The 26,270-nt window shown below is 49.1% G+C and overlaps 1 protein-coding gene across 6 annotated transcripts in view; it reads left to right on the top strand.

Moving 5' to 3' along the window:
* Positions 1–10,811: 10,811 nt before the first annotated feature.
* ARID5B (AT-rich interaction domain 5B) overlaps positions 10,812–26,270 on the top strand; it is a 114,703-nt gene continuing 99,244 nt past the window's right edge. For 2 of the 6 annotated variants that reach the window (XM_072040037.1, XM_038181618.2), the window contains exons 1-2: positions 11,116–11,467; positions 22,150–22,375. In XM_072040037.1, the coding sequence (XP_071896138.1) occupies positions 11,174–11,467; positions 22,150–22,375 (520 nt within the window). In that variant the 5' untranslated portion in view covers positions 11,116–11,173. Of the gene's footprint in view, positions 10,973–11,115; positions 11,468–11,854; positions 11,891–19,898; positions 20,058–22,149; positions 22,376–26,270 lie in introns of those variants that run through there. The other 4 variants (XM_038181619.2, XM_072040038.1, XM_027462948.3 and 1 more) reach the window with 4 other exon arrangements.

Genomic DNA, 26,270 nt, shown 5'->3' with positions numbered 1-26,270 from the left:
GTCATATTGTGGGGAAGCATCGGAGATGGAAGGCTGCTGTATGGAGTCCTACGCGACGAGTTGCAGAAATTGCTGAAGGAGAAGGTGAATCGAGTCAGTTTACAGAAGTGAAGGCCATTCAGCTGGCTTTAGACATTGCTGAACGAGAAAAATGGCCAGTTCTCTATCTCTACACCGATTTATGGATGGTAGCAAATGCCCTGTGGGGATGGTTACAGCAGTGGAAGCAAAACAACTGGCAGCTCAGGGGCAAACCCATCTGGGCTGCTGCATTGTGGCAAGATATTGCTGCTCGGGTAGAGAACCTGGCTGTAAAGGTACGCCACGTAGATGCTCATGTGCCCAAGAATCGGGCTACTGAAGAACATCAAAACAACCAGCAGGTGGATCAGGCTGCTAAGATTGAAGTAGCTCAGGTGGACCTGGATTGGCAGCATAAAGGTGAATTATTTATAGCCCGATGGGCCCATGACACCTCAGGCCATCAAAGTAGAGATGCAACATACAGATGGGCTCGTGATCGAGGGGTGGACCTGACCATGGACACTATAGCACAGGTTATTCATGACTGTGAAACGTGTGCTGCAATCAAGCAAGCCAAACGGTCAAAGCCTCTTTGGTATGGAGGACGATGGCTGAAATATCAATATGGAGAGGCCTGGCAGATTGATTACATCACACTCCCTCAAACTCGCAATGGCAAGCGCCACGTACTTACAATGGTGGAAGCAACCACCGGATGGCTGGAAACATATCCTGTGCCTCATGCCACCGCCCGGAACACCATCCTGGGCCTTGAAAAGCAAGTCCTATGGCGACATGGCACCCCAGAAAGAATAGAATCAGACAATGGGACTCACTTCCGAAACAACCTTATAGACACTTGGGCCGAAGAGCATGGTATTGAGTGGGTATATCACATCCCCTATCATGCACCAGCCTCCGGGAAAGTTGAACGATACAATGGACTGTTAAAGACATTGAAAGCAATGGGTGCTGGGACATTCAAAAATTGGGATACGCATTTGGCAAAGGCCACCTGGTTAGTCAATACTAGGGGATCTGCCAACTGAGCTGGACCTGCCCAATCAAACCTGTTACGTACTGTAGATGGGGATAAAGTTCCTGTAGTGCATGTAAGAAATATGCTGGGTAAAACAGTCTGGGCTACTCCTGCCTCAGGAAAAGGCAAACCCATTCGTGGAATTGCTTTTGCTCAGGGACCTGGATACACTTGGTGGGTGATGCAAAAGAACGGAGAGGTCCGGTGTGTACAAGGGGATTTAATACTGGGTGAGAATAGCCCATGAATTGAATTGTACCATGTTAATTACCATATAATACTGTATGTTATCACTACCACGACTACTATATACCCTACATGAAAATGGTGACTAATGAGAATGTATAGAAAAGAGTGTAACCTGAGCATGACATAAACAGTATGGAATAAGGGGTGGATAGATGTCCTGGTTTCAGTTACAACAGAATTTTCTTCCTATAACTGGTGGAATGCTGTGTTTTGGCTTGGGATGAGAAGAGTGCTGATAACACCCCGATGCTTTAATTGTTGCAGAGGCAGTGCTTATACCAAGCCAAGGACATCTCAGCCTCTGTCCTGCCAACAGGCAGGCTGGGGGTGCAGTAAGAGCTGGGAGGGGACAGACCCAGGACATTGTTTTTTGTTTTTTCTCCACATTTTTGGACAAATTCTCTCAGAGAATGCCCACTTGGTGTAGGGACAGTATTTATGGCAGTTATTCATTTGTCTAAATAGATAATCTAAAAAAATACACAGAAAGAGAAGGCTCTTGGTAAGGTGTGGGTCTCTCTCCAGACAACCAGTGTATTAATAACAGACAATCTATATTGACCGGACTTCAAAATACATTATTCTTTTTCTAGGTCCAACTCTAAGTACCTTATTTTTTTTTTCTTAATTGGAAGAAAGTCTCTGCAGAGCTTTATTGTTATAACAAATATGACAATAGCAAGCTATTGTCATATTTGGCATCTTGTGAATTGCATCAGATCAGAAGAGAAGTGGATGGCATTCCGATATTTCCCTGCAGTCCTGCTAAGCCTGTCCTGTTGTACTGAGGGTCCTCCTGTCTTTCTAGGTATAGTGAGGGTGAATCTCAGCAGGCCTTCCCTTTTCTTGCCTGCGTTTCTCATTGACTCTGCTCAAAGCGCTCCCTTGCTTTTCTTTTCAGTTACTACTTTTCTAGCTACTCTTGTACAGGGTCCGACTGATCTCCGTAGTGCTCAGTGCCCAGCCCTGGGGCAGTAGCTGCCACCACGTACATAACTGCCCTCTGATTTCACATACATTCAGGGCTTGGATGTGAGATGTTTTCGAAGGAATGCAATTTTCAGAGCCCTTTTTTATTGAAAAGCCTAGGTAAAGCACCTCTCCAACTCATTATTCAAATGTGGCATATGTTTTCCCTTGAATTTTCAGCAGAACTCTTTCCACTGATTTCCAAAATAAATTAGACTTTGCATAATACTTTTTCTGTATTTAACATTGCCTTCTCAGTATTGCAGCCAAGGCTTCCTTTTAAAGGCATATGCCTGAGATTATGCAATCATAGTATTCTGGTTACCCAGAGCAATTAAAATAAATCAGACTAGGTATAATGAAGATGAGCCAAAGCATCTGTTTCTCAAGAGGATTTAAAAAAAAAAAAAATCTATCATCCCCAGGGGCTTGGATCCATTGTGGTTAGATCTCAGAGATTCTTGTACTTCAGAAACGTGTCCAGAGCTAACTTGAGCAAGAATAGGAGGTGCTGGAGATGAGGTAAAGAAAGACTCTCCGGTATGACAGATATCTCTGCTCCTTAGAAACAACGGTTGGATAACCCGGTACATTTGGCAAGCCTGGACTTACAGATAGATTCCTTTTCCCTTCTAGTATTTTAGTTCGACGTGTTTACATGCATCAGGAAAAGGAGGAATCATTTCTGCATCCTCTCCAGTGCTTATCAGACAAGTCTTGTGTTTAAAATCCCTAGTTATATCAGCCCAGCTGTAACACCAGTTCGTGGGGAGGTACAGAAACCCCCACACCAGGGACCACGGCCACTTGGGGCAGAAAAGCAGCTTTCATTGAGCCAGTTGTCCAGCAAAACAAGAAGAGGCGTTCAGGCCCTGGAGTTGAGGCACCACGAGTTACTCTGTTCCGTGTCTGCTCTACTGCTGCTTCACTGCTGATGCCAATGGCTTTTTCCAGGTAAAATCTAGGAGAAGCCAAGTTGCTGGAGGTCCCCCAGCAGATGTCACGTCCTTGCCCAGCTGCAGGCTCCCCTCTGCATGAGGGCAAATACAGGAGAGCCTGCTGAGGGCTCAGCTCAAGCATGCTGGCGTCGGCAGGGAGGGGTCTGAGAATCACACGGGTGTTAACAGAGAGAGGTGTCCCTGCTGACACACAGGTGAAAGCACAAGCTTTTCCTTGGGTGGCTAAGGCAAGTGTTGCCTGAACATGACCAAAAGTCAGCCGGGACCTTTCCTGCCCCCACGAAGATCTCTGCCTGGTGCTGAGCACTGTGTGGCTGCAGCCGACAGGCAGTCCCAGCTGGGGAGCAGGAACCCTTCCACAGTCACTGCTGCCACAGCTCACTGTGCCTCCACCAGGGTCTGAGTCTGGCATTGCCATGGGGGAAGCTTCCCTGCCTGGATCCTGCCTGCAAATGATGCCCTGAAAGGATGCTGAGGGCTCAGCCCGCGTTCCCACTCGCAGCATTTTTATTTTCCTCCTCCATGGTCATGCAGGCAGCCTTGGCTGCTGCTTGTGAGCTTCCAAAATCCTTTTGCCTGCACACAAGGTGTCGGGCAGCTGGGGACTGCTCAGCACTTTGCAAAGATGTCCTGGGAAGAAATTTCACAACGGGCAACAGAAATGTTCTGTACCGGCATCTGAACATGGCTCCATCCTCTCACCCTGGCAGGTAATTTCTTCTCAAAATTAGTTTCAGGGAGACCTCTTGAGTCATGCTCAACAATTAGGATCTATACGGCCTTCTGAAGCAGGGTAGCTGTAGCATTAGTGGTTTTATGTGGGCAGCAAATTGTTTGCTGAGCTGCCTTGAGAATGTACTTAAGTAGCTACGGCTTGAGGACAGCTTAGCCAAAGGTTAAAAGTTGCTAAACTGTGCTAGGTGAATGAATCATAAATGTTATTGCATTTGTAACTCGGATGAAGGATGGAGTCATGGGAATAACTGTGTACAAGTGACTGCTAGAGCTTACAGGAGAATGTCTGCATGGAGAGGGATGAGGGAGGAGGTCCCGGTGCCTGGACAAACCAACCCTGCTTTCTTCAGCTGCTGCAGGAAGCCCCTTCCCTGTGTCGCTGCATCTCACAGGAGTGCTGTCAAAAAAGATCCCAGTAACCGTGAGGTCAGAAGTCCTCGCACAAACCAACTGGAAAAAATGGAAAACTTGAATCCCAAAACAGAAGAGCAAGGATTTGGGCACGGGGCAATATATTCAAGGTTAATGAAGATGTGGAGTCCCCTGCTTTCAGATGAGGGCAGGGCAGGAAGAAAGGAAGTTCTGAGTTTGACTGGTGCATCCCTTGCCTGGGAAACCTTGCCCTCCTTGCCTGGCTCCCTGGCCAGCACTGTCTGCTTCCTCGGAGGTAGCTGCCTGCCCTCCTCTGCAGCCCACCAAATTCATTAAAAAAAAAAAGAAAGAAAGAAAAAAAAAAAGTTCAGGAAAAGATCTGTGCTGGCTAAGACCTGCTAAGTGGAAAGAGGTCAGCTTGTTTACTTAAATCCATTTAAATCTGGCACACTGAGAATAGCAACTTGCTTTGACCACTGGCTTGGGTAAATATGGCCTGGCATTCTTGAGACGATATTTACAACTGCAGCTATCCCCGTTGCGCAGGGATATATATACATATGGATATTTTCACTAAAAACAGTTGAGGTAAATTATTTGACAGGAGATGGATGTGAAATGGCTGGTGTGCGCATTTCCTGTGCAACATTTAGAAACTGAAGCACATCTGAAGCCCTAACAAACGATGTTCCTTTCTGAGCTTTATGATTAAAAAAAAAATAGTTTGGTTGCATTTAGGATCAGTTCCACCAGAGAGATTTTACTCAGGATTTTGTGAAACGGCAGCTATTTTTGGCAGATAAATTAGCATGTTTTCTGAGGTAATACAGGCAAGAAATGATAGCCTGGGATAGTTTGCTGGGCATGGAGGGTATTTCAGCTGCAAAATGACGATTCAGTTCTTCTGATTCGAGATGAAATGATCTTTGTGGCCTCAGCTCAGACTTTCTGTCACAGCCGTCCACGCTAACGCCGCACATAGCAAGGCATAATTTTACATAAGTAGGAGACTGTGCTCTGAGCCAATATACAAGTCATACCTGATTGAATATTGCCATTTCAGAGCCGCCGCCTAATCACATATTTCAGGCTGTGTGAACAAAATAATGTTGTTATAATTACACACACTGTTTGTGTGTTTGCGCGTGTGTGTGTTATATATATGTAATGACATTAGGATGATAATATAGCTGTTTCTATTAGCTCTGTGGTATTAATAAGGTATGACAGAAAGTTATTTGATACCGTTTGCAATCCCACTTGCATTTTCATATTGCTCTCAGATGTAATTCAGGGACTTGATTTTTATGAGTTATGGCTCTGATGTCACTTGTATTTTTGCCTATAATAGGTCCCACCGGAGCAAAATTCATCAGAGTCAATTAACAACATCTGAAAAGTGTATCTTGGTTAGTAACCGATCAGGCAGAACCTGTGTGGGCTCTGCTCTCGCTGACCCATCACCCTGTGCCACTCCAAGAAAGCAGCTCCTCAGGCACTAGGTAGCAGCCACCTCAGCTTACTGTTACCGGGAGAGCTAAGCAAACATTTTGGGGGCTGCCAAACCACCGGCTACTCCCATCCCAGAGCTTCAGAGCGACACGTGCCCTGTGCTATGGGGGTCCAAACACTCTGTGAGCATCCGGGCATCCTCCCGGTTTCTGCACTGTGACCCGAGGAGTCCCACAGCAGCCAGCCCATCGCTGCCAAGCCGCTCGATATTCGGGGTGATTTCTGTCAGCCAGCCCGCCCCTGGAGCCCTGCAAACACCAGGACAGTTTGGGGTCTGCCTCACGGGAGCACCTGGCAGTCCTAAAGGGCAGCTTACAGCATGACGCCAGGATCGTGGAAAAGCACAAGGTAAATAAAAATAACTCCAGATATGTATATGCTTTAAAGGTTGTGATTGCAAAGCTGACCTCGCGTGGGGTTTTATTCTCGGTTGGGTCGGGGGCTGTTGACTGGGGCTTGTGGATTTTTCAGAGGGGAGATAAACACTCTGTCTGCTTGTGTTTTCAGTGCTTCCAGTGAGTGATGCGAACGTCTGATCTAAAGAACTCCCAAAGTAAGGGACCGATCCCCAACCCGAGGGGAGTGAGTGCCGGGCCTCCCATCAACTTCAAAGGGCCTCGCGTCCTGCCCGGCTCACTGGCTTCGGGCAGGGGCCGACGTCGCCCTCGCAGCTCCGCTGTGGCTCCGTCTGCCACCCTGAGCACGCTCCATAAAACTCCTCAGTGACTTAAAAGCCTGGAAGAGAAAAGCTCCGAGCAGAAAATAAATAAATGAAATAAAACAAAACAATGCTGGCCTCCCCAGCCCCCGCGCATGCAAACATGAGGTTTAAGATTGGATCATGGTTGGGTTTCATTCCAAGTATAAAAATGGGTTTAGAAGACTTCAGTTTAAATTGCTTCCTGTCTCCCAACATTCCTAACCACAAATATTTTTAATTGTACGGCACGAAAATAAAGTTATTTAATAAATTAACGCTTGAAATGCTTTTTGGTTCAACTTTGTTTATTAGGAGCAGTCTTATTTTAGCGTTCGTATATTCATTTCCAGCTACTGCTCTGTCTGATCCCGATCTTACTTCCTTTGTAATCTACAGATCTTCTGTTGTTATCATTGCTGTGTTTTATGGTTTTGCATTACTTTATTGACTCGGCATACTGTAAGCTTTTTTTCTCCTCCCTCTGCTGAAAATAGCCTTTTATGAGAAGCTTAAGCAAAAGCCTGGAATGTCCAAAGGAGAGCACAGAAACATTACAACATTTTGCACATTTCTTTTGGCCAGAGAAAGTTACAAAATATTCATACGAATAAACTTATCCAGTGCCTGCAGGACAAAATCCAACTTTTTGATTATATGTGGAATTTCAATTTCTGCTATAAACAAGCTGGGTATTCTATATTTTATTTTATTTATTTTTGCATTTGAGGGGGAAGGGAGACCTCTGTGCGATTGATGTCAGAGCAATGATCAATATGCATACCGTTGTTGCTGGAAATATGTACTTGAGTGCACTGCAACAGACTGGTGATGCCACATCCAAAATGCCAAAACCATCATAAAGTTCAGCAGGATGCTGATGGTCCTCACAGTCAGCAGCACCAGTTGAAGAGATAGCATAGGCTGGGCGCTGGAGCATGACAATGGAGGGTGAACAATTCCTCCCGCCTGCACTGGGACCCTCCCCTGCCACAGGGACACTGGGGGATGAAAGGGAAGGTGCCTGCAGGGGCGATGGGCGGATGGCTGGCAACGTACATGCGCACCTCGTCCTCCCCAACAGCTCTGTGCATCTTTGGTGAGAGCAGGAGAGGCCTTGGCTGTTGGGCCATTCCTGAAAGGAGTCACCGCCTGGGCTGCGGCTCAGCTGCGAGCATGTGGGAAGGAGCCCGGTGGGTCTTTCACCAGCTTCTGAGGTGTGACAACCAATTCCTGCTGCTGTGAGCCACGAGGAGAAGGTGTCAGTGTGAGGATGGCAGCCGGTGCTTCACAGATGCTTTGGTCACCTCTACAGGGCAGGGCAGGCAGGTGACCCAAGCGCAGCTGTAGGGAGGACGGGGCACTTTCAGGGACCACCTGTCCTGCAGGAGAACAGGAACGCCCCGTGAGTGCCCTTGGGAATTGCCACTTGCTGGTGAAGCTGGGTCACCAGCTCACACAGGACACCAACCCTCCAGCCCACCTGTTTGGTGAGAAGAACCCAACCTGCTTAGGGACCTTTCTGACATTGCCCAGCTGCATCTTGAAGCAAGCATCAGACAGTGCCACCATCTGAACTCTGGCTTTCGATGTAACCCCTTGAGGAGGTAAACTCCAGCACGGACTGAAGCTGAGCTGCCCCAACTGTGGAAGTGCCATGGAGCCCTGCAGGAGCTGAGTGCACCGTGCGGTGGCACAACTCTTGGCGTGCCAACCCTGCCTGTTGGTGTGCTGCGTGAATGAGCAGTCTGCTGAGAGGAACAAAACCGTGCACCCTTGCACCCGTGCACCCTACCTGGTCCCGCACTTCCCAGCCTCAGCTTCGTGTGCTGTGCTGTGCTGCGGAGGGATGGATGCTCGCTTCCCGAGGCACGGTGTCGTGGCTGGCAGGAAGGATGGGGCAGCCAGAGCCTGGGAGGATGCTCTGTGCAGGAGGGGCAGCACCGAGGCTGCCAGGGCAGAAGCAGAGGAATTTGGGTGCGAAAGGAAATGGGAAGTTCTCCGCCACCTGAATCTATGTTGTGGGAAAGGAGCAGCCCTACCTGCCTGAGATAAAGCAAATGAATAAACAAATAAAAACCTGTTTGTGCCCAATATATTGTAACAATCGTTTGAGGACGGCTTTATCTGCGTGAGAGTATTACCCTGATTAAACACGCCAAGGTCAGTGAAAACAAAGGTGAATTGATGAAGAAATGCAAGTTGTTCTGGCTGGGGGTGACATGAAGCGGCGCTCCCGGTTCTGTGGGGATGTTTCACTGTGCAGGTCTCCTCGTGTCACCTCCCCATCCCCTTCCAAATATCCTCCCCCTGGCTGACTGAGCTCCCAGGCACGAAGCACTGGATTTTAGCAGCCAGAAGAGCTCTCTGTGGCTCTCCTGAGCTGTGCGGCTGGTTTTGCCGACCCAGGCTGTGCAGGACCCTCAGTGTTGCCACTTGCTGGCTTCCCCCCTGCCCCAGCACAGCGCCCACAGCTCAGGAGTCCAATCCCACAGGCATAAACCCAGGAGGGCACCACAGGGACCCCAACTGCCTCCACCTCCAGCATGGAAGCATATTCCCCAACCCTCGTGCTGAAGATGGTTTTCGTCCTGTTGTGTACGAGCCAAGAGGCTGTAGGGCCACGGACCAGCCGGTTGCTCAGCACACCTCCTTACAGGACCGCAGGGCACAGAGGAGCAAACCTTTAGCACGCTGCAACGAAGAGTTTGATTTTCCCTCCAGAGGAACCAGGAGAATCGCAGCCTGCCGCAGGGAAGCACGGCCAGCATCGCTCCTTATTCCCAGCCACCAACACCCCATTCACCACAGCTCCCGGCGGCCCCGAGGCTGGCTTTGCACCACCACCAGCTGCAAGCTGCGGGCTGGCAACTTGCAGCGGGGGGACCCTGCGGCCGCCCCGCTCAGCACCGGGGTGCCCGGCTGTGCCCGGCCGTGCCCGCAGCGGGCAGGACGAGCCCCGCGTTGGCACAGCCGGCTCGGCCCCGTGCAGGGCACACGGAGCCCCTCGGGGCCGGACCCTCCTACACCCAGCGCAACCGGGGGGGCCGCCCGTGGGCGCCCCGCACCCCGAGGTGCCCGCGGGGGGTCCCGGGGGGCGCCGCCCGCAGCCCGGCGGCCTTGGGGAGCGCTCCCCGGGGCAGCCCCGCAGCGGGGGGGTTCCGGGGCCGGGGCCGGGGCCGGGGGTCCGGGCCGGGCGCCAGGGGTCGCCCCGGGAGCGGCGCCGCCGCCCGCACTTGTTGCTGCCCCCCGCGCTGTGGCGTGGGGCACGCAGCGCTGACGTCACCGCTGGCGTCATTAGCGCGGCCGTTATTTATTTATTTCCCCATTCATTTATTCATTTCTGTAGTCCTCCCCTCGTCCCTCTCAGCCCCCCGCTGTTTCGCTGCGGGGGGGGGGGCCGGGGCTGCCTCGCTCCCCCCCCCCCCCATCCCCATCCCCATCCCCATCCCCATCCCCATCCCCATCCCCGGTCCCGGGGTGCGCGCACGGGGCGGGCGCGGAGCGGCAGCGCCCGAGGTGTGTGTGGGGGGGCACCGCGGAGCCCCCCGAGCCCCCCCCGGGCTCTGTGGGTGCGGAGGGGCCGCGGCGGAAACTTTCCCGGCCCCCGCGCGGGTGCGCAGCCCGCGGCCCCAGCCCCGGGGATGGGGACGGGAGCGCGGAGGCTCCGCGGGATGCGCAGAGCCCCCCCCCCCCCCCAGCCCCCCCGGTGCTTCTTGTGCTGCTCGCCCCTGGCGCACCCGCGCATGCATATTGATGCGTTTATATAATCGATAACCCACTTCCCTCCTTCCCCGGGAAAAACGAAAAAAAAAAAAATACAGAGAGAGAGAAAAAAGGCACCGAGCCCCCCCCCCCACACCCCTCCCGCGGCTGTCCCGCACCGGGGGGCTGGGGGGGTCGGTGCTGGGTGCGGGGCCGAGCAGCGCCCCTCGCGCCGCAGGAAATGGGCTGTATATGAGACATATACACGCAGGTCCTGGCAGCTCCGCAGCGCTCCCGCGCGCCCTTCGGGCCCCCCAAAAATCCGCGGGCGCCCCGCCCGGCCCCGCCGCCCCCCCTGCAGCCCCGCGCCGCCCCCCCGCGCCCCGCCGGCGCCCCCGGGCAATTTTGCGGGGCCGGAGCGGGCGGCGCGGGGCGGCGCGGCGCGGGGGGGCGGCGGCGGCGGGGCGCCGGGGGGCGGCGCGGGGGCGGCGGGGCGGGGGTCGGGCGGCGGGGGGGCGCGGCGGGGCGCGCGGCGGGGCGGGGGGCGGCGGCGGCGGCGGGGCGGCGCGGGGAGGGCGGCGGCGGGGGGCGGCGGGCGGCGGGGCCGGCTTCGCCCTGCCAGGACCTGCCGGGCTCCATTCACGCCAACAAGTTTGGGAGAATGTTGAGTTCAATCACGCCGGAGCCGCGATGGAGCGCAGCGCACTGCAGGTACCGCGCGGCACCGCCGCCGCGCAGCGCCGCGCAGCCCCGCGCCCCCTCCCCTCCCCTCCCCTCCCCGCTCCCCTCCCTCCCTCTCCCCCCGCCGCCCTCCATCCCTCCCCTGCTCGCTCCCTCCCTCCCTCCCTCCCTCCCTCCGCCGCCCCCCCCGCCCTGCCCTGCGCGGCGCTGCGCGGCGCGGAGCCGGCGCTGATGCCGCCGCCGTGTTGTTGTTCCCCGCAGTGGGTCGGCGCCCCGTGCGGCTCGCACGGCCCCTACGTCTTCTACCGGGCGTTCCGCTTCCAGCGCCGCGGCGGCGGCGGCCGGGCGCGGGTCCTCTCCCTCGGCGACTTCTTCTTCGTGCGGTGCCGCGCGGAGGAGCCCGCCTGCATCGCGGAGCTGCAGCTGCTCTGGGAGGAGCGCACCAGCCGGCAACTTCTCTCCAGCGCCAAACTTTATTTTCTCCCCGAGGACACCCCCCAGGGCAGGACCAGTGACCATGGCGAGGTGGTAAACGCAGCTCCGGCCCCCTGCACCCCCCCCCCCCCCACCGCGCCCCCCTCCCCGTCCCCACCCCGTCCCCACCTGCATGCCCGGGCTCGGCCCCCCCCGCGTGTCCCCGCTGCCCGCGCCGTCGGGGCGCTCCGCTGCGCGCTGCCCGGGGACTCGGGCGGGCGGGCGGGGGGCGGGCGAGGCGCCCCCGGGCCGGCAGCGGCAGCGGGGCACGAGTGCGGGGCTGGCCCCGACCCCTCGCTACACCCCCGGGGCCCGGCCGGGCTGGGAGCGCCGAGGAGAGGAGGGGGCGCGGGGGGGGCTTGCGGGCAGCGCTCGGGGCCGGTTCGGCGGCGGCCGGTGCGCCGGGGAGGGCGGAAATTACGAAATGGAGGCCGGGGGAGATGAAAAGGCAGCGGGCGAGGGGAGCGCTGACAGGTAGGGGCGCGGGGGGCTCCGCGCCGCCCGCCGCAGCCGCCGCCGAGCCGCGCAAACCCGGGCAGGGGCCGCGCAGGTTGCGCCCCCCCCGCGCCCCGGCCCCGGCCCCGCTCCGCCCGCGCCCGGCCCCGGGGTCCCGCGTGGGAACCGGCACCGGGGGGGGCCCGCGGGTGCCGCCGGGGCGCGGGGGGAGCGAGCCGGGAGCCGGCGGGGTGACAGCGAGCGAGGGATGCTCGGGACCTGCCGCGATCCCAAACTGTGCCCGCGTCCGGGGCGCCGCGGGTGCGTGCGCCTGAAACGCCGGCGATATCGGGAAGGGGGGTGGGGAGAGGGACACAAATCATTTTAATACGCCGTAATGATCGGCTCATGTTACTGTGGTAGGAACATCAGAGAAAATTAATCCTGCCATTACGAGCAGAACGCCGCTCCGGTGCGAGAGTTCTCAGCTGCGCGCACCTTCCTAATAATGTGCTCGATTTTATTTATTTTTACATGCAAACGCCGCTAGTAATTAGCCGTGTGATTATCCTTGTGCGTTTCACTGGGGCTTTAACTGATGTCATTCCGCATTATTCAACCATATGAAAACAATTTTCAATTAAGATAATGGCACGCCTTGAAATTATGCAAATGCTCGTCGTATTGTGTAGAATAATTATGACAAATGTAAAGCAGGTAAAAAGTTTCCTAATGCAGTTGTGTTTTACACCCCGGTGATGTCATTTCCCCTCTGGCCTAAGTTAGTCATTCATTAGCAGAGTAGCAGCAGCAGCAGCAACAGCAACAGCTCTGAGTGATACTTCTCTGGCAGGGAGCCTACAGAAACCGGCACTGAGAGCCAGGGCCTAGAGAGGGCAACATAACACTCCCATTAAGACATGTACTTTGTTTTCACTTACTCCATTAACTTGTTTATAGACACCGGAACGATTTTTAGCATTGATTTTTAATAGTTCTCAAAGATGCGACTCCCGCTCAGCGGCGCGCAGCCTGCAGACAAAGGCCGGTGCCGGCTGGCGCCGTGCGGGAGGCGGACGGGGGTCTCTCGTGCCCCCGCGGCGTAGGTCGGCCGCAGCCCCCGGTCTGGCTGCCATCCCTGGGGCTCCGCGGCTGCTCCCCTGTGAGGGGACACACGCTGCTCCCAGCTGCGGGGAGAGGCAATTTGCGGGCATCAGACACCTTTGCTTGGCAAAGTAGCACCGGTGGGCTGAAACGCCTGGCGCTGTAGGTGGTAGGGCTGTGGGTGAGGCGAGCCGGCGCTGCGGCGTGTGCTGTCCGGCCGCGGTGTCGGAGGCTGGTGTCAAAGGGCAGCGGAGGCGCTTGCCGCGGATAAAAGCATCCATCAGGGAGCAGCTGGTCGAATGGCAGGCTCAGGTTGAGCCCGCCGGAGGTTTGGGCACGGTGGCTGGCGGCTCTCTGCGCTAGCGTCGTGGTTAATAGAGGCAGCGCGCCGCCGGCTTTTTTGTAAGAGCAGCATTGACACTATGACGATACCCAGCTAGTGGCTGCGAGGAGGGAGAGTGAGCGAGGAGGTATGTAACGCTGCTGTTACTCAGAAGTCTCTGATGGCGTATTTTATCTGATTGCCAAATGTTTGAGCTAATCAGCGATAAGTGTAAATACGAGTCTTTTTATAGCTGGCTGAATTCATCACCCAGACTTCAAAATAACCCTCAGCTCCGCTGAAGCCGGACGTTGCCACAAGCCCAGGCCCAGGCTGCTGAGGGGCCGGAGCTGAGGTGTGTGCTCCCCGCTGCCGCCCCAGCCAGGCTCCAGCACCCCCAGCCCGGCAGGGAGACGCCGCTGCAGGCTGCGGAGCCCATGGCCTCCTGGCACAAGGAGCCTGGCGAGCAGGGGCAGCGCCAGGCTCAGGACGGGGGTCTCGCTGTGTGAGGGACAGTGACTCTGCCCTGGGGGACGGTGTTGGGTGCACCAGAAGAGCTTTGCTCTGCCCTGCTGAAAACTTTGCCGCTGCTTTTGAAGCACCGGGGCCCAGGAGCTGCAGCAGGTGCAGCGCTGAGGGGCATGAAGCAGGAAGGCCCAGCGGGGATGAAGAGCTCCCCCATGCTCCCAGGAGGGCTTCAGTGAGACCTGCACTGAGATAAAGGCGCTGGCTGCACATGGGGTCACCTCATGCAGGAGGGGTGAGCCCCTCGTGTGGGCTCAGAGGAGGACATTTGGGGGCTGCTGGGCCCTGAGGGGGTGGCTGTGGGGTTGTGCTGCTGCAGAAAGCCCCTGCCCAGCCCCTGAGGGGCTCCTGTGGGCTCCCAGCCCTGGGCAAGGCCTCCTCAGGCTCAGACCCTCCTCTGCTCTGAGGGGTAGCGCGGGGCTGTGAAGGGGCTGACCCTGGCAGAAGCAGTTCCAGAGCAGTGTGCTTGTTAGCGCCTTGTATTTTCATGTTTTTAAAGGTGTTGGCATTAATTAGGCTGGGCTTAAAAATAGGTATCAAAGCCAGTGCTCATTAAATCCAGGGACGGTTTGTGATGCAGTGTGTACAATTCCTAAAAAGCCCCAAACAAGAGACTGATTTATTTCGCATGGTATGACATTCTGTGCATCGCCCCGCATCGTCATAAATGTTGTTTCCGCTTAGGCTGGACCATCAGTAGGAATCTGCTTTTGGTTCATTCATCAGGATCTAAGTTTACTACGCACTCATGTTGATTTCATCTGCTCTCCCAAACTGGGGATCTGATGCAATGCTTTTCGCCTTGCAAATAATCCTTACTCATGCAAGTAATTTACATGAGTAAGCATTGCTCATACAGAGGAGAGGAGAGAGCTAGTTTCCTGTAATTATTTCCCTAGCAGTATTTTGCATTTTCAGACTAATTGAAAAAAAAAAAAAAAAAAGTCATCACTCTATAAATGTATGTCACTTATAATTGCAGAGATTCTTCCAGAAAGCTCAGGCGTGCAGCGGGCTCGTTCTCTGACGCCTTGGGGACAGATGCCAGCAGTGTCCCTCGAGGGGCCTGGCTGGCGGCTGGGGGCTCGTTGGGCAGCCAGGTCCTGTCTGCGTGTGCGAGGACCGCGGCTCATTGCCACCCCCCGGGCACGTGCTGCTCCCTCTGTGTGGCGACGGGTTTCTGCCACGCGCAGGATCCCATACGCGCTCACTTGAAACGCGCACGGCCCCGCTTTGGTCTCTGCAGTGCGTGCCTTATGCTTGTATCTGTCAACACGGGTAATGGCAACACGTTTCGAACACGCAGATTGCGATTATTAAAGGGTGCTTCAAAAATCACGTTAATAGCATCAATCTCCACCGTGCACTTGCTCAGATTAACTTAGCTTTGGAAATCGGGCGCACCGTAATAGCGGTGTTAGAGAAATGGCATTTGTCATAAAATATCATGGTTTTGGTAATTGCGTATCCACTCTGTGTATTTTTATCTCTCTCGCCACCAGTAGCATATGCTGGCAAAGGAAGAAGAGGGCAGGGATATTACTCAGAGAAGCCACATGTTGCTAGCCATTAGCCAGCAATCTGGCGCGTCTGGTCACTCGTGGCAGATCCTTTTTTTTTCTTTTTTTTTTTCCTTCACATTTTTGCATTTCTCCCTCTTCCCTCCCTTTCCCCGTGCATTCAGACTGTGAAAATACACCCACTGCTCTCTGGAGTTGCTGTTTCCAGTCTGATCAGTGGCACTAAACATTAAACTCTTGTCTTTGGAGAATAATAGGCTTCACATGGTACACCCTCAAGCATGTTGAGATACTGTGCAGGCTGGAAAATAAAAAAGTTCTAATTGTGTCTTTTAAATAAGCATAGGAGTGAATTAATTAGACTATATTTTGTCTTTAGTTGCTTAGTTACACAATAGTATTCCTAAGCACAAGTAAGATAAATTGGCTCTTTTTGTGCTGCTTGTCCCTTAATCATAATTACTGTATTGCTCAGGAGAGTAACACATACATAGATTTTGCATTTTTAATAATATTCAAACAATATGCGTGTGATATAGAAAGTATCTTCTGATTCACGCTCCTATATGCTTTTATTCAGGAAGAAGTTCTACTGTTATGGGAGCAATATTTGCATTAGTTGCTCAGAGATGTAGTTCTGGGAAATACATAATTGAAATATTCTTGCAATGCTTGTTCTGGCCCTTTCATTCGCATTCAAAATAACAATGCCTTAAGTCTCAGAACAGTCATCCACTCTTGATTTAAGAGCTTTTTTTCTTTGTGTGTGTGTGTGTGTATGTGTGTGTGTGCGGTGTGGGTTCACGCCCAGATTTAACCCTGCAGAGGCCAGACGCTTGCGTTGATTCATGGTGTCATATCAAGTTGAGCTTTTTATTTTGTAGCTAAAAAGCAGTCAGAAGGTCAGATGAACATCGGTATTTTATGGCATCAATCCAATGACCTTAGTGCTTGGCAGGCAGCCATGTTTCTACGTGAAGGTGCCAGGGTAATATAGATAATAAAATAGTTTGTTTTCATTTTCTAGATATTTTAATCTTCCTTTGCAAACTGCCACCTCGGTTTCGGGGGGGCCGGGGGTGCTCCTGGGGGCCGAAACTTTGATTTCTTTCTGGGTTGTTGGATGTTAGCTGCTAATGATGGGCAGATTGATACAGATACTGAACAATGGAAGATTCTGGCAAGAAACCCACTAGACATGCTCAGTGGATGTATGTGAAAATTGGCTCCATTGTTCTGCTGTATGAAAAGCAAGTAAATTATTTACAGATATTTGCTAATTAAAGCACATATTGTTTTACTAGCACAATAGAACACAATATAACAAAAGACAAAAGAATAAGCTTGCATAATTTAAACCTGCTAATGCAATGTACTCCTTGTTAAGAAAAATATAATTATGTAATCTACAAGGAAAGCTCTTCGTACTGTAACTGTAGTAGGCAAAATTGGGAATGAATTGCTTGTGAACTTGCCTAAACTAAAACAACTCTTCTGAGATCTGTGAACAATCTGATGGGAAAACACTTTGACTGAAGCTTATTCTCGCTTTGGTCAGAACTTCTATCTGCAGTGACAGATAGAAATTCAGTTTGAACCTCAGCTCGGGAGCAGGAGGAGGAAAAGAAAAGAAATGGAGAAGGAGGCTGGCAGTAGAAATGTCAGATCTGGCTGCTTGCAGCCATCCCTCTGACAGCTCCATCTCCATCCAGTTTCTGGTCCAGATGGACCAGTGTCCCACAAAGTATCCTACAACAGCGTGGTGCTGCCCTGCCCCGGGATGCACTGCATGTCTCACTTTGGAAGTATTGAGTTACGTAGAAATAGGTGTGTACAAACACAAAGGGAATTACGACCTCAGGGGCTTCACCTGCGTCCTTAATTTTGCTGTCTTCTATTTGGTCTCAGACGCTGGCGGATGGTGAGAACTTGTTGGGACTCAGTGTTCACCATCAGCATGAGCTTCAGCCAGCCACGCAGGGCTTAGCACAGTCTGGGGAAGTAGTGCAGGAGGCTGGGAAATACCTGTCACCTGAATTTAACGAGATCATTATAGCCTTTTAAAGTAATTAGGGAAGGATTAACAGATGAAAGTTTCTGCCTTGGCCTCTTTCAAATTCTCCCGTGTGCCCAGTGAATTCCTGGGCTGTGCACGTTTCCCTTTTCAAGGCTTTCCCTGGGGTTTGTGGGTGCAGAGCGGCGGTCACCCTGGGTCCCTTCACTCTGGTACCTTCTAGGCTGCCAGCCCCACTCCCCACATCCTGCAGGATGCCTCTGTCCATCCTGGGCAAGGGCCGTGCATGGATTCTCATCACCGTGTGAGGCACCCAAAGCAGGGAAAGGAGGAAGAAAGTTTCACCTGCCCATGCCACATGCGGGAGCCTCTTGTGAGGCTTGCTGTGACTCTGTGATCCCATCTGCAGAATGGGAGCAGCAGTTCCTGCCTGGCAGAGGACACAGTACCGGGTTCCTGGGATGAGAGCTGCATTGTTGTGCAAATTATGCGAAGGGCATTTTCACCTAAATTGTGGAAAACTAAAAAATACATGAGATATATTACAAGAAAAAAAAAGCCCTGAATAATAGGGGACTTTATGTCCCAGTGAAATACGCAGTTCTATTATCTGTGGTGAATATAGTCCGTAAGAGTCACAGTGTATTTTTTGCTCCTGTGGATGAATGTGTTTTCATCGGCAGTGTACTGGGTTGTAAAATATGCATCTTCAGCTATCTGCTGCCGTAAAGGTTTCAGTAAAAATGCTGAAGGTGTTTTCTAATGCAAGTCAGACTGATCAGATAAATGACACGAGGTGTCTCCTATAATTATTGGTAAGAGTTTTTACAGTGCGTCTCCCCTTTCTCTCCATATATTTGATGTTAGGAGACAGCCAAGCAGGTGTTCGGATCGCTCTTGCCCTCCAGAATTCCTTAAGTGACCTCTGGAAGCGCTGGAGTGAAAACAGTCTCAGCATGTCAAAATTTTGAGATATCTCAGTTGCCGTAATTCTTTTAAGGCTGTCTTGGCGTCTCTAAAATATAAATCTTTCCTAGTTATTGGCAATGAGTGAGAAGTTGTGATGTAGCATACGCGGGTGTGGAGTCGAGATGTACGACCTCCCTGCGGTGCCCTGTGACTCCCTGCCTTGTAAGAGTTAATATTTCTTCTAAAAAAATAATTATCCGCTTTAAACTATTCTAACTACCTGACCTCTTTCCTTGAATGTAAGTATTCCAGCCATCTGCTGAGTCAGGCAATACAGTGGTCTGTGCTTGCAAGAGGCCGTGATGGTTGCTTAGACAACAGTGACATAATATTTAAGCATAACGGCTCTTGAGAAGATACTGTCCCTTTCTCCCTGGATTTCTTCTCCGAAAATGCCAATCTGATTATGCTGTTCAGAAACAAGCGAGGGATGAGGACAGTTTGTATCACCACCGTTTCTTAACCATCTCCCCTTTTTCCACTCAATAGAAGGAAGTATTCTGCTTCGCGCAGGAGTCTTTTAAGATGTGCTGAAATTGCAGGCTGACTAGATACCCACTTTTATAAAACAGAAGAAAAAGTGCCTCTTTTATATAGTCAGTATCTATTTCAAGATTTAGACAACTCTGTGGCTGGGAAAAGTGTTCCCATTGGCCATCAGCGTCCATAAAGGGGCACCTGAGATAAATCCCACTCCTGAGCAGAGCTGAAATCAGCACTCATTGTTTCCTCTTGTAAGTCTAGTTTTGGTGTAGCAGGAAAAAACCTGCAATTAAAGACTTACCAGGCAATGGAGACCTCATAAACATATCACTTCAGAGCATAGCTAATACACTACAAGTTGATTTTTGTTTAGATATATATATGCACTGTATGCGACGTGGGTGGTTTTTCATGTTTACACAGAGATATAATTATGAATGACATGAAGGCTATACAGCAGATTTCTTTAATCTTCTAAAGGTTTGTTAGTCATGTGTCACTGCGTACCTGGTTTTTATTTATTCAACATCTGTATTCCTTTGTCATCTTGTTGAAAGGGTTCCTCTAGAAGGGCTGCAGAAATGGGTGTGCGGTGGTTCATGTCAGATGGGGTAGGGGGCTGCCCTGGATGTGTTGGGTGACCTCCAGTGCCACTCCCAGTTTGGGCCTGAGCATAGTGCATGGGAAGGTTGCTTAAGAGTGTATAAAAGAGTGGCAAGATACATTGACAAGCGAAAGTGATGGAGCAGCTAGGTGACCAGTGTTTTGGTGCCATGGGAGCAGATGACCTCTTGTGTTAGCAAAGTGCCACGATCTGGGGAAAATGGCCTCCTCTGGAGCTGCCTGGGCTTCGTGTAAGCAGGAGGACCACAACAGTGTCTCTTCAGCATGAGGAACAGCTCAGTTTTGGGGGTGCTGATGGTGAGGGAGCCACAGCTTCGGGAGGGTGCAGGGTAGGCCCTGACAGGCTGACAGCTGTGAGGTGAGGGCCGCCATTACGCGGCGGCGCCTCCCTGGAGCCTGAGGCCCGGCCCAGCTGCCATGAGCATGAGGCCTGCAGCCAGCCACCCTCCTTGGGTGCCCCTGCCCGCTTTGTGGCCTTGGGGATGTGTCTGCCACAGGGTGATGGGGACCTGTTTCCTATGGGGACATGGCTGCTGCAGGGTGACAGAGAGAGCCGCTCTGTGCCGCCTTCCTGGGCACCCCTCTGTGCCACTGTGGCACCCAGCGCCATTTTGTGAAGGCAGCTGCACTGGCACCCATTCACTGGTATTACAGTAGGGCTTCGTTTTTTTTTCCTTTTTTTTTTTTCCTTCTATGTACACATCATGTGTGTGTGTGTGAAGGTTGTATTCTGGAAAACAAGTTTATTCATTGATGATGTAATAGTGATTGTACTTTTCTTTTGGTTAATAAATTGTCTGCTCAGCTTACTTTGTATGCCAGCCAAAATTAGTCATACCAGTTCTTGGAAAGGATATGAAGAAACTAGTAATTGAAATCATAATCATTTGATCATGAGAGCTATTTGGAAAATAATATTTCAACCAAAAACATGTCTGATCTCCAAGTCAGGTTTTTATTAAAGTGCTCTAGTGTTTAATATTAGAAATAGTACAGTGGTTGGTGATTGTGTGCAACATCCTGAAAGAAAACTTCATCCACAAACTGCTGATATATATATATATTTTTTTTATTATTATTTTTTTTCATCTGACATTTATTAATCACCATATAATAGCTATGAAATAGATAGAAACTACAGCTTCTTTCTTTTTTTTTTTTTTATTACAAAGTGGATGGTGTAATGAAATTGGGTGAAACCATGCATTGAAATTGTACTTTGTAGTATGCAACACTTGTTTACAAAGTATTGACGTTTGTCATAAACAGAGGTTTAAAACATCACCGCTATTGTTTGTTGTTCGGTGGAGGCTCTTATGCTATGCAATGATAAAAGGAAAAGATTTTATTGCAAGCTTGCTTAGCATGCCTTTCATTTCTGACCAAATACATGTTACTGCACTAAATGTAATGAAGGTGCCTGCTTATGAAGCAATTTTTTATTATATGAGGGAGAATGGAATATCAGATCTGCTTTTTTACCAGATATCCTTCAGGTTTTGTGCTGTGTGTAACTTATCACGGTAGAGCTTTTTTTTTTATTATTATTTTTTTTCCTATTGAGCAGTATTTTATTTCCTGAGGAATGTGTTCAGTGGAAAAAAAAAAAAAAACAAACAAAAAAAACAACACACAGAGAGAATCAATCATGCTTTTCTCTTTGTTTAATAACTCAAAGAATTTCTCTCCCTTTTGCAAATAGTTGTGTTTATTTGGAAGGAAAATTGGATTCTGGTTTATTTATTTCAAGAACCTGTAACCTTATTTAGTGCTAGAAATGTGCAGAGTGCAAGGTGTGGTGGGCAGCCAGCTCTCATTACAACATAAATTATTTCTGCTATTTTAACTAAAAAATCTGGAGTGTATCTTCCTGGATATTTATGTATGTTTGTATGTTTATTTTTCGAGGCTTTCTTGAGCCCTTGCTTACTACAGTCAGCTATAAAACATTCTGCTTATTCATCATGACTGAGAGGAGTTGATTGTTTCCTGGAAGGATAAAATTCAGCAATTAGAGCTGTTTAATTCAAGTATATGTTCTGGAGGCTAAACTAGGTTTAAGTGCTTTTCTTAGAATGTATGTTTAAGAAGGGAAAAAAATTACAGTTCTCTTCTGATCTTGAAAAGGGTTTTCAGAAACATGAGAATGTGCAAGTTTCTTTTGGTGGGAAGCACATAACATTTATGTAGTATTTCTTTTGGGATTACATCACAGTTTTATTTAATTTTTAGGACAAAAGTTAAATTCAATATTTGTGTATAAGCCAAGGGAAAATGTACCATAAACACAGGAATTTTCTGGTGAGTCAGAGTTCCAAGAATCTGAGATTTACTTAGTCCATTTATTTCAGGACTAGCTATAACCATTAGTCATCCAGCCATGAATTTTTACATTTGCAGCTAATTGCACCTAAAAAACAAACTTTCCCTCAAGGCTTTTGGTTATACAGAATGTGATTTGGCAACCTGTATTTCAAATGCCTTTTAGGATCATTGCCCTGGTCGTAGAAATTGTCTCTAGATTATGTATAGTTGCTTCAAGTAAACAACTAATATTTCCACTTAGGTGGCAGGAGGAATAAATGAACTATTAGGTATTCTGTATCACAGGAAAATTAATCTGCCAGCAACAAGACAGGCTTTTCCAACAGCCTTTTGGGGGGTGGCGTTAAGAGTTTATCAGCCATTGTGGAGCCCTGCATGACATTTTGCATTCTTGTCTGACTGTTCCTTGCAGGATGAAGTTATTGCTGTTTCAGAGAAAGTCACTGTGAAGCTTGAAGACTTGGCAAAATGGGCCCAGTCCGATTTCTCCAAGTGGAAGTGTGGTTTCCGGGCTGAGCCGGTTAAGCCAATGGACGTGGGGAAGAATGGACAGAAGGAGGCCTTGATGAGGTATAGACAATCCACGCTCAACAGTGGCTTGAACTTCAAAGACATCCTAAAGGAGAAGGCTGACCTCGGTAAGTGTCCCTTGCTTTCTCCTCTGGGGAGGGGCTTGCGTTCAGTTGTCTTTTGGAGGCGGATGAGCCCAATCCTGCCAAGCCGTCGCCAATTCCCAGGGTATATCTGTGCTTCGGGCAGAGGTGTGGTGATGAGATACTTGAGCTGGATGGGTGTTGGTGGTGAGCTCATTGCAGGCTTGCTTGCCCTGCATCTTGGCTCCTTGGAGATTAATGTGGGGCAACTCTGTACTACCTGTCTACTCTGTAGAGGTATCACCGAGGTAATTCTAAGGCTCAAATCCTGAATATGGGAACACAGCTTTGCCTTGGGGTCAGGTCAAAGCTGTGCATCATGGTGAAAGAAATATGACACATCTCCTCTAGGCTTCCTGCACAAGGAAGGAGAGACCGTAGGCCTTTCACTTCTTAAATCCCATCTTTTTGGAAGTGCAGGATTGTTTCCAGTTTTTAGTGTTTGTCCTGGCTTTGTATGATCAGCTTTGTGTTTTATTCAGTAGGGAGATGTCCACTATTTCCTCAGAGACTGCTCTGTAGCTCATGTGTTTTCTTGTGAGCCTTGTGTGTTTTTTTTCTAATATTTATGTTATTACACAGCTTAGGCCTTCTGCAAGTGCTCCGCTGTTCTCTGGCTGTGGTTTGTACTCGACAGACGCGCTTTTTTTCCTGGCTGTTTTTAGGGAGCGATACGGTAGCTCTGCTACTTTGGATGGTTGCAAACAGACTTGCAGCTCTGTGACTGCTTTCACACCTCTAAGACACTCAGATCTCTGAAATTGTGGTGGGTGGCCTCTCCAAGGGAGATGGGTCTCCTGCTGGTAAACATGCCTATTTGTGGTACTAGGACCTTGGATGCCTGGTAGCTGTTATCCCAGGCACGTTTCTCTGTTGAACCAAACTTTTAACAAATGTTCTGAGTTTAAAGACAAATTTAGGGCATAAATGGTTGAAAGGTAAGAAAATAAAAGTTAAGGCCGATGCATGTGAACAAATGCTTTTGTACCTACGTGAGCAGGAGATACAGGGCCAAGTTTGGTTTCATAATGGCACAACTGTGTTGGCGTTGAAGGCAATTTACACTGTGCTGAAGATCTGTCTTGGAGGATTTATCTTCTGCATCTCGTTTTTCTGATCTTACCAAATGGTAAAGCGATTTTGTTGATCTTACATTTCACCATTAGATATGTAGGTTGGAAGATTAAAGTACAATTGAAAGCTGATCTTATTTTTCATTACCACTCCAGGAAAAAAAAAAAAAAGACCAACACAATTCTTTCTCTTTTCCTTTGCTTTTCCGTGTGGTTTCTTCTGGTTCAAAATTACATGCAGTGATTTTCTCTGCTATTGCCCTGGCATCTTCTTTGCATACTACACTTATTTGTGTTTGTTTCTTATGTTAAAAGAATCTCAATGGTTTTCAGATAGAACTTTGTGTGTTAATGTTTTCTTGGTTGTGTTTTTAACTAATAAGAAGGTCCTTGTGGTAAGTTATGAAATTGCTGTTACCTACCCTAGAAGCCAAAGAAAATTATCTTTAAGCCTAAAGCTTATAATTTGCATGTTAAGCTCTTTGGAAGTAGGGGTTTTACTGAAAATGCTTATGGAATCCAAACTATATGTTGTAATTTTGATAACCCACATTACAACGTTGCTCATTTTCCGTCAGTGGCTCTGGCTTTATGCTTGGTGTTTTGTTTTGTTTTTTTTTTAGTAGAAAAGGGTGTTTTGACTAATGTTTGATTATGATTGCTGTTTCTTCTTCATGACTGGTTGGTGGGAGTAAAACTAAGGGTTCAAGAAGACCTGCAGCTGACAGGCAAGAAGGTTTGAAGGGAACAAATCCCTTTTTGTTTTAGTCTGTCAGACCATGCACGAGTCTGCTAGTGACGCTCACATGTAACCCTGACTGTAGATGAGGCAGTTGCTGAAACGTGTGTTGAAAAGGCCTACATAAACAAGGTGATCTCGTGGACCCCTTTTTTCCTATGAAACGGCGTGTTTCCATTACAGAAAAATCCCATAAAAGTGATTAGAGTTTGAAATTTTTCCTACTAGGTGTTTTTGTACCAAGCTGCAGAAAGTAATAGGAAATTATATCCCTACTAAAGCCCTCAAAACACTTTACAGAAGAAACAAAATCAGTTTTCACAAACTATCCAGAAGTGGTGGAGGGTGAAGGAACCCCAATGAAATGAAAACGTGGCTGATGCAGAACCACAGAAGTGCCACTGTGTGAATATACTTAATTAAATGAGTGACTGTTGGGAGCAGGGTAGCTTTAAACAATAACCAGGCAAAGCTGGGCCTTGGTGTATGAGCAGCTTATACATTGTACCATATGCTCTGTGGCGTTTGCTTAGACAAAAATAAGGCCTGGTTAATGCACAACCCAGAGAAACTATGCACCTAGAATTGAAAGTTGACCCTAATTCAAATTATGTACTTCTGTTGTGTTTTTGTTCTCCTTTTCTTCTTTTTTTCTTTCTTCTCTAGTCTATTTTTTTGCACGTGTCTTTTTCTCTCTTTTTTTCTCTCTTTTTTTTCTCTTTTCCTTCATTGTTTTTTGCAGATTTTCTTTTTCTGTAAAATGCCATTGTTCTCATCACTAGTAAATTATGCAGAACTTTTCCTTAGGACTGTATTAAATAAAAGATCTAGCAATGGCTTTCTTTCTTTTTTTTTTTTCTTTTTTTTCTTTTGGTAAGCTTCAAGATTTCAGCCTGAGAAATTATTTTTAAGAATTATTTCTTTCTGCATTTTGAGGTATTTATGTTATACATTCTTTCCCTTTCTACAAATATGTCAATATTGAATGCTAGCAGTTTATATCTTAAGACTATTCATAGCTTTCTGAATATTTCTTTCAAATGTTGAGAAAAACAAAGAACAACAATGCAGCATATAAAAATAGAGTTGCTCAGGAATGTATTATTCATAATGAACATGAGAACCTGTTTTTCCAGAAGAATTGGTCTGATTAAATCATTCACTACTAAGGCCTCTAGTTATTTATTTTTGTCTTTAGAATTATTTAGGGGATTTTTCTTTGTAATAAATGGACTTGCATACCCATATTTGGTAAACCAGTGGGAAGTCACCAAATGAGGAATTATTTCATTTTACAAAATTTTTAGCAACTAAACAATGTAAACACTATCAGTTAAATATGGCAAAGTTGCATATTTGTATTCCTTGGGCTATAGTTCGACAAAAATTCAAATTATTTTATATAACACTGCTTCTTACAGACTTCCTTTAAGTGAAGTATGAAAGCTGCAGTGTAAGCTTTATTGGCCTATAAATATGTCATTATAGTTGGACTACATTTATATGCTTTGGATTGTTGTTTAAGCCAAGAAAATATGTCTCTACAGGTTGACTTTTTATTGAAACCCTTTGAGGCATACAACAGAATGTATTTTAGGCCAAGGTTATTAAAACAGCATTTTCATTTTTGCAGCAGACTCATTGTCAATTATGCTGCCACAAACTGTCTGTGGATAGGCAGTTATGAATGGTTTCATCTCTAAATGTGTCTTTAGAAAAAGAAATAAAAGATAGAGGAGTCAGAGCTGAAATTGAGAGAAGAGACGGAGGGGAAAATGACTGAATTCAGCACTCGCAGGCTCTGCAGGTTTGGGCTCAGCTGGGCTGAGGTGCTGGCTGGGTGTAGCAGAGGAGCCAGCGCCCCGTGCCGGGCTCAGGGAGGTGGCAGAAGGCTGAGCGTGGCGAGCCAGCAGTCGGCACCCCTGCGGCACATGAGGCCGTCATGACAATGCTCCAGGTTGGGTCCCCAGGCTGTCATCACCGCTCTTTTTATGCATCTTTCGTGACGCACCACAATGCCAAAATGGGTGGTTGAAGTGCCACAGTGTGGGCTCTCCTGTTCCATAAT

The sequence above is a fragment of the Anas platyrhynchos genome, chromosome 6, assembly GCF_047663525.1.
Source record: "Anas platyrhynchos isolate ZD024472 breed Pekin duck chromosome 6, IASCAAS_PekinDuck_T2T, whole genome shotgun sequence".
NCBI classification, from domain to species: Eukaryota; Metazoa; Chordata; class Aves; order Anseriformes; family Anatidae; genus Anas; species Anas platyrhynchos.
The sequence above is the reverse complement of the archived record's forward strand: the minus strand, read 5'-3'. Positions and strand labels throughout refer to the sequence as shown.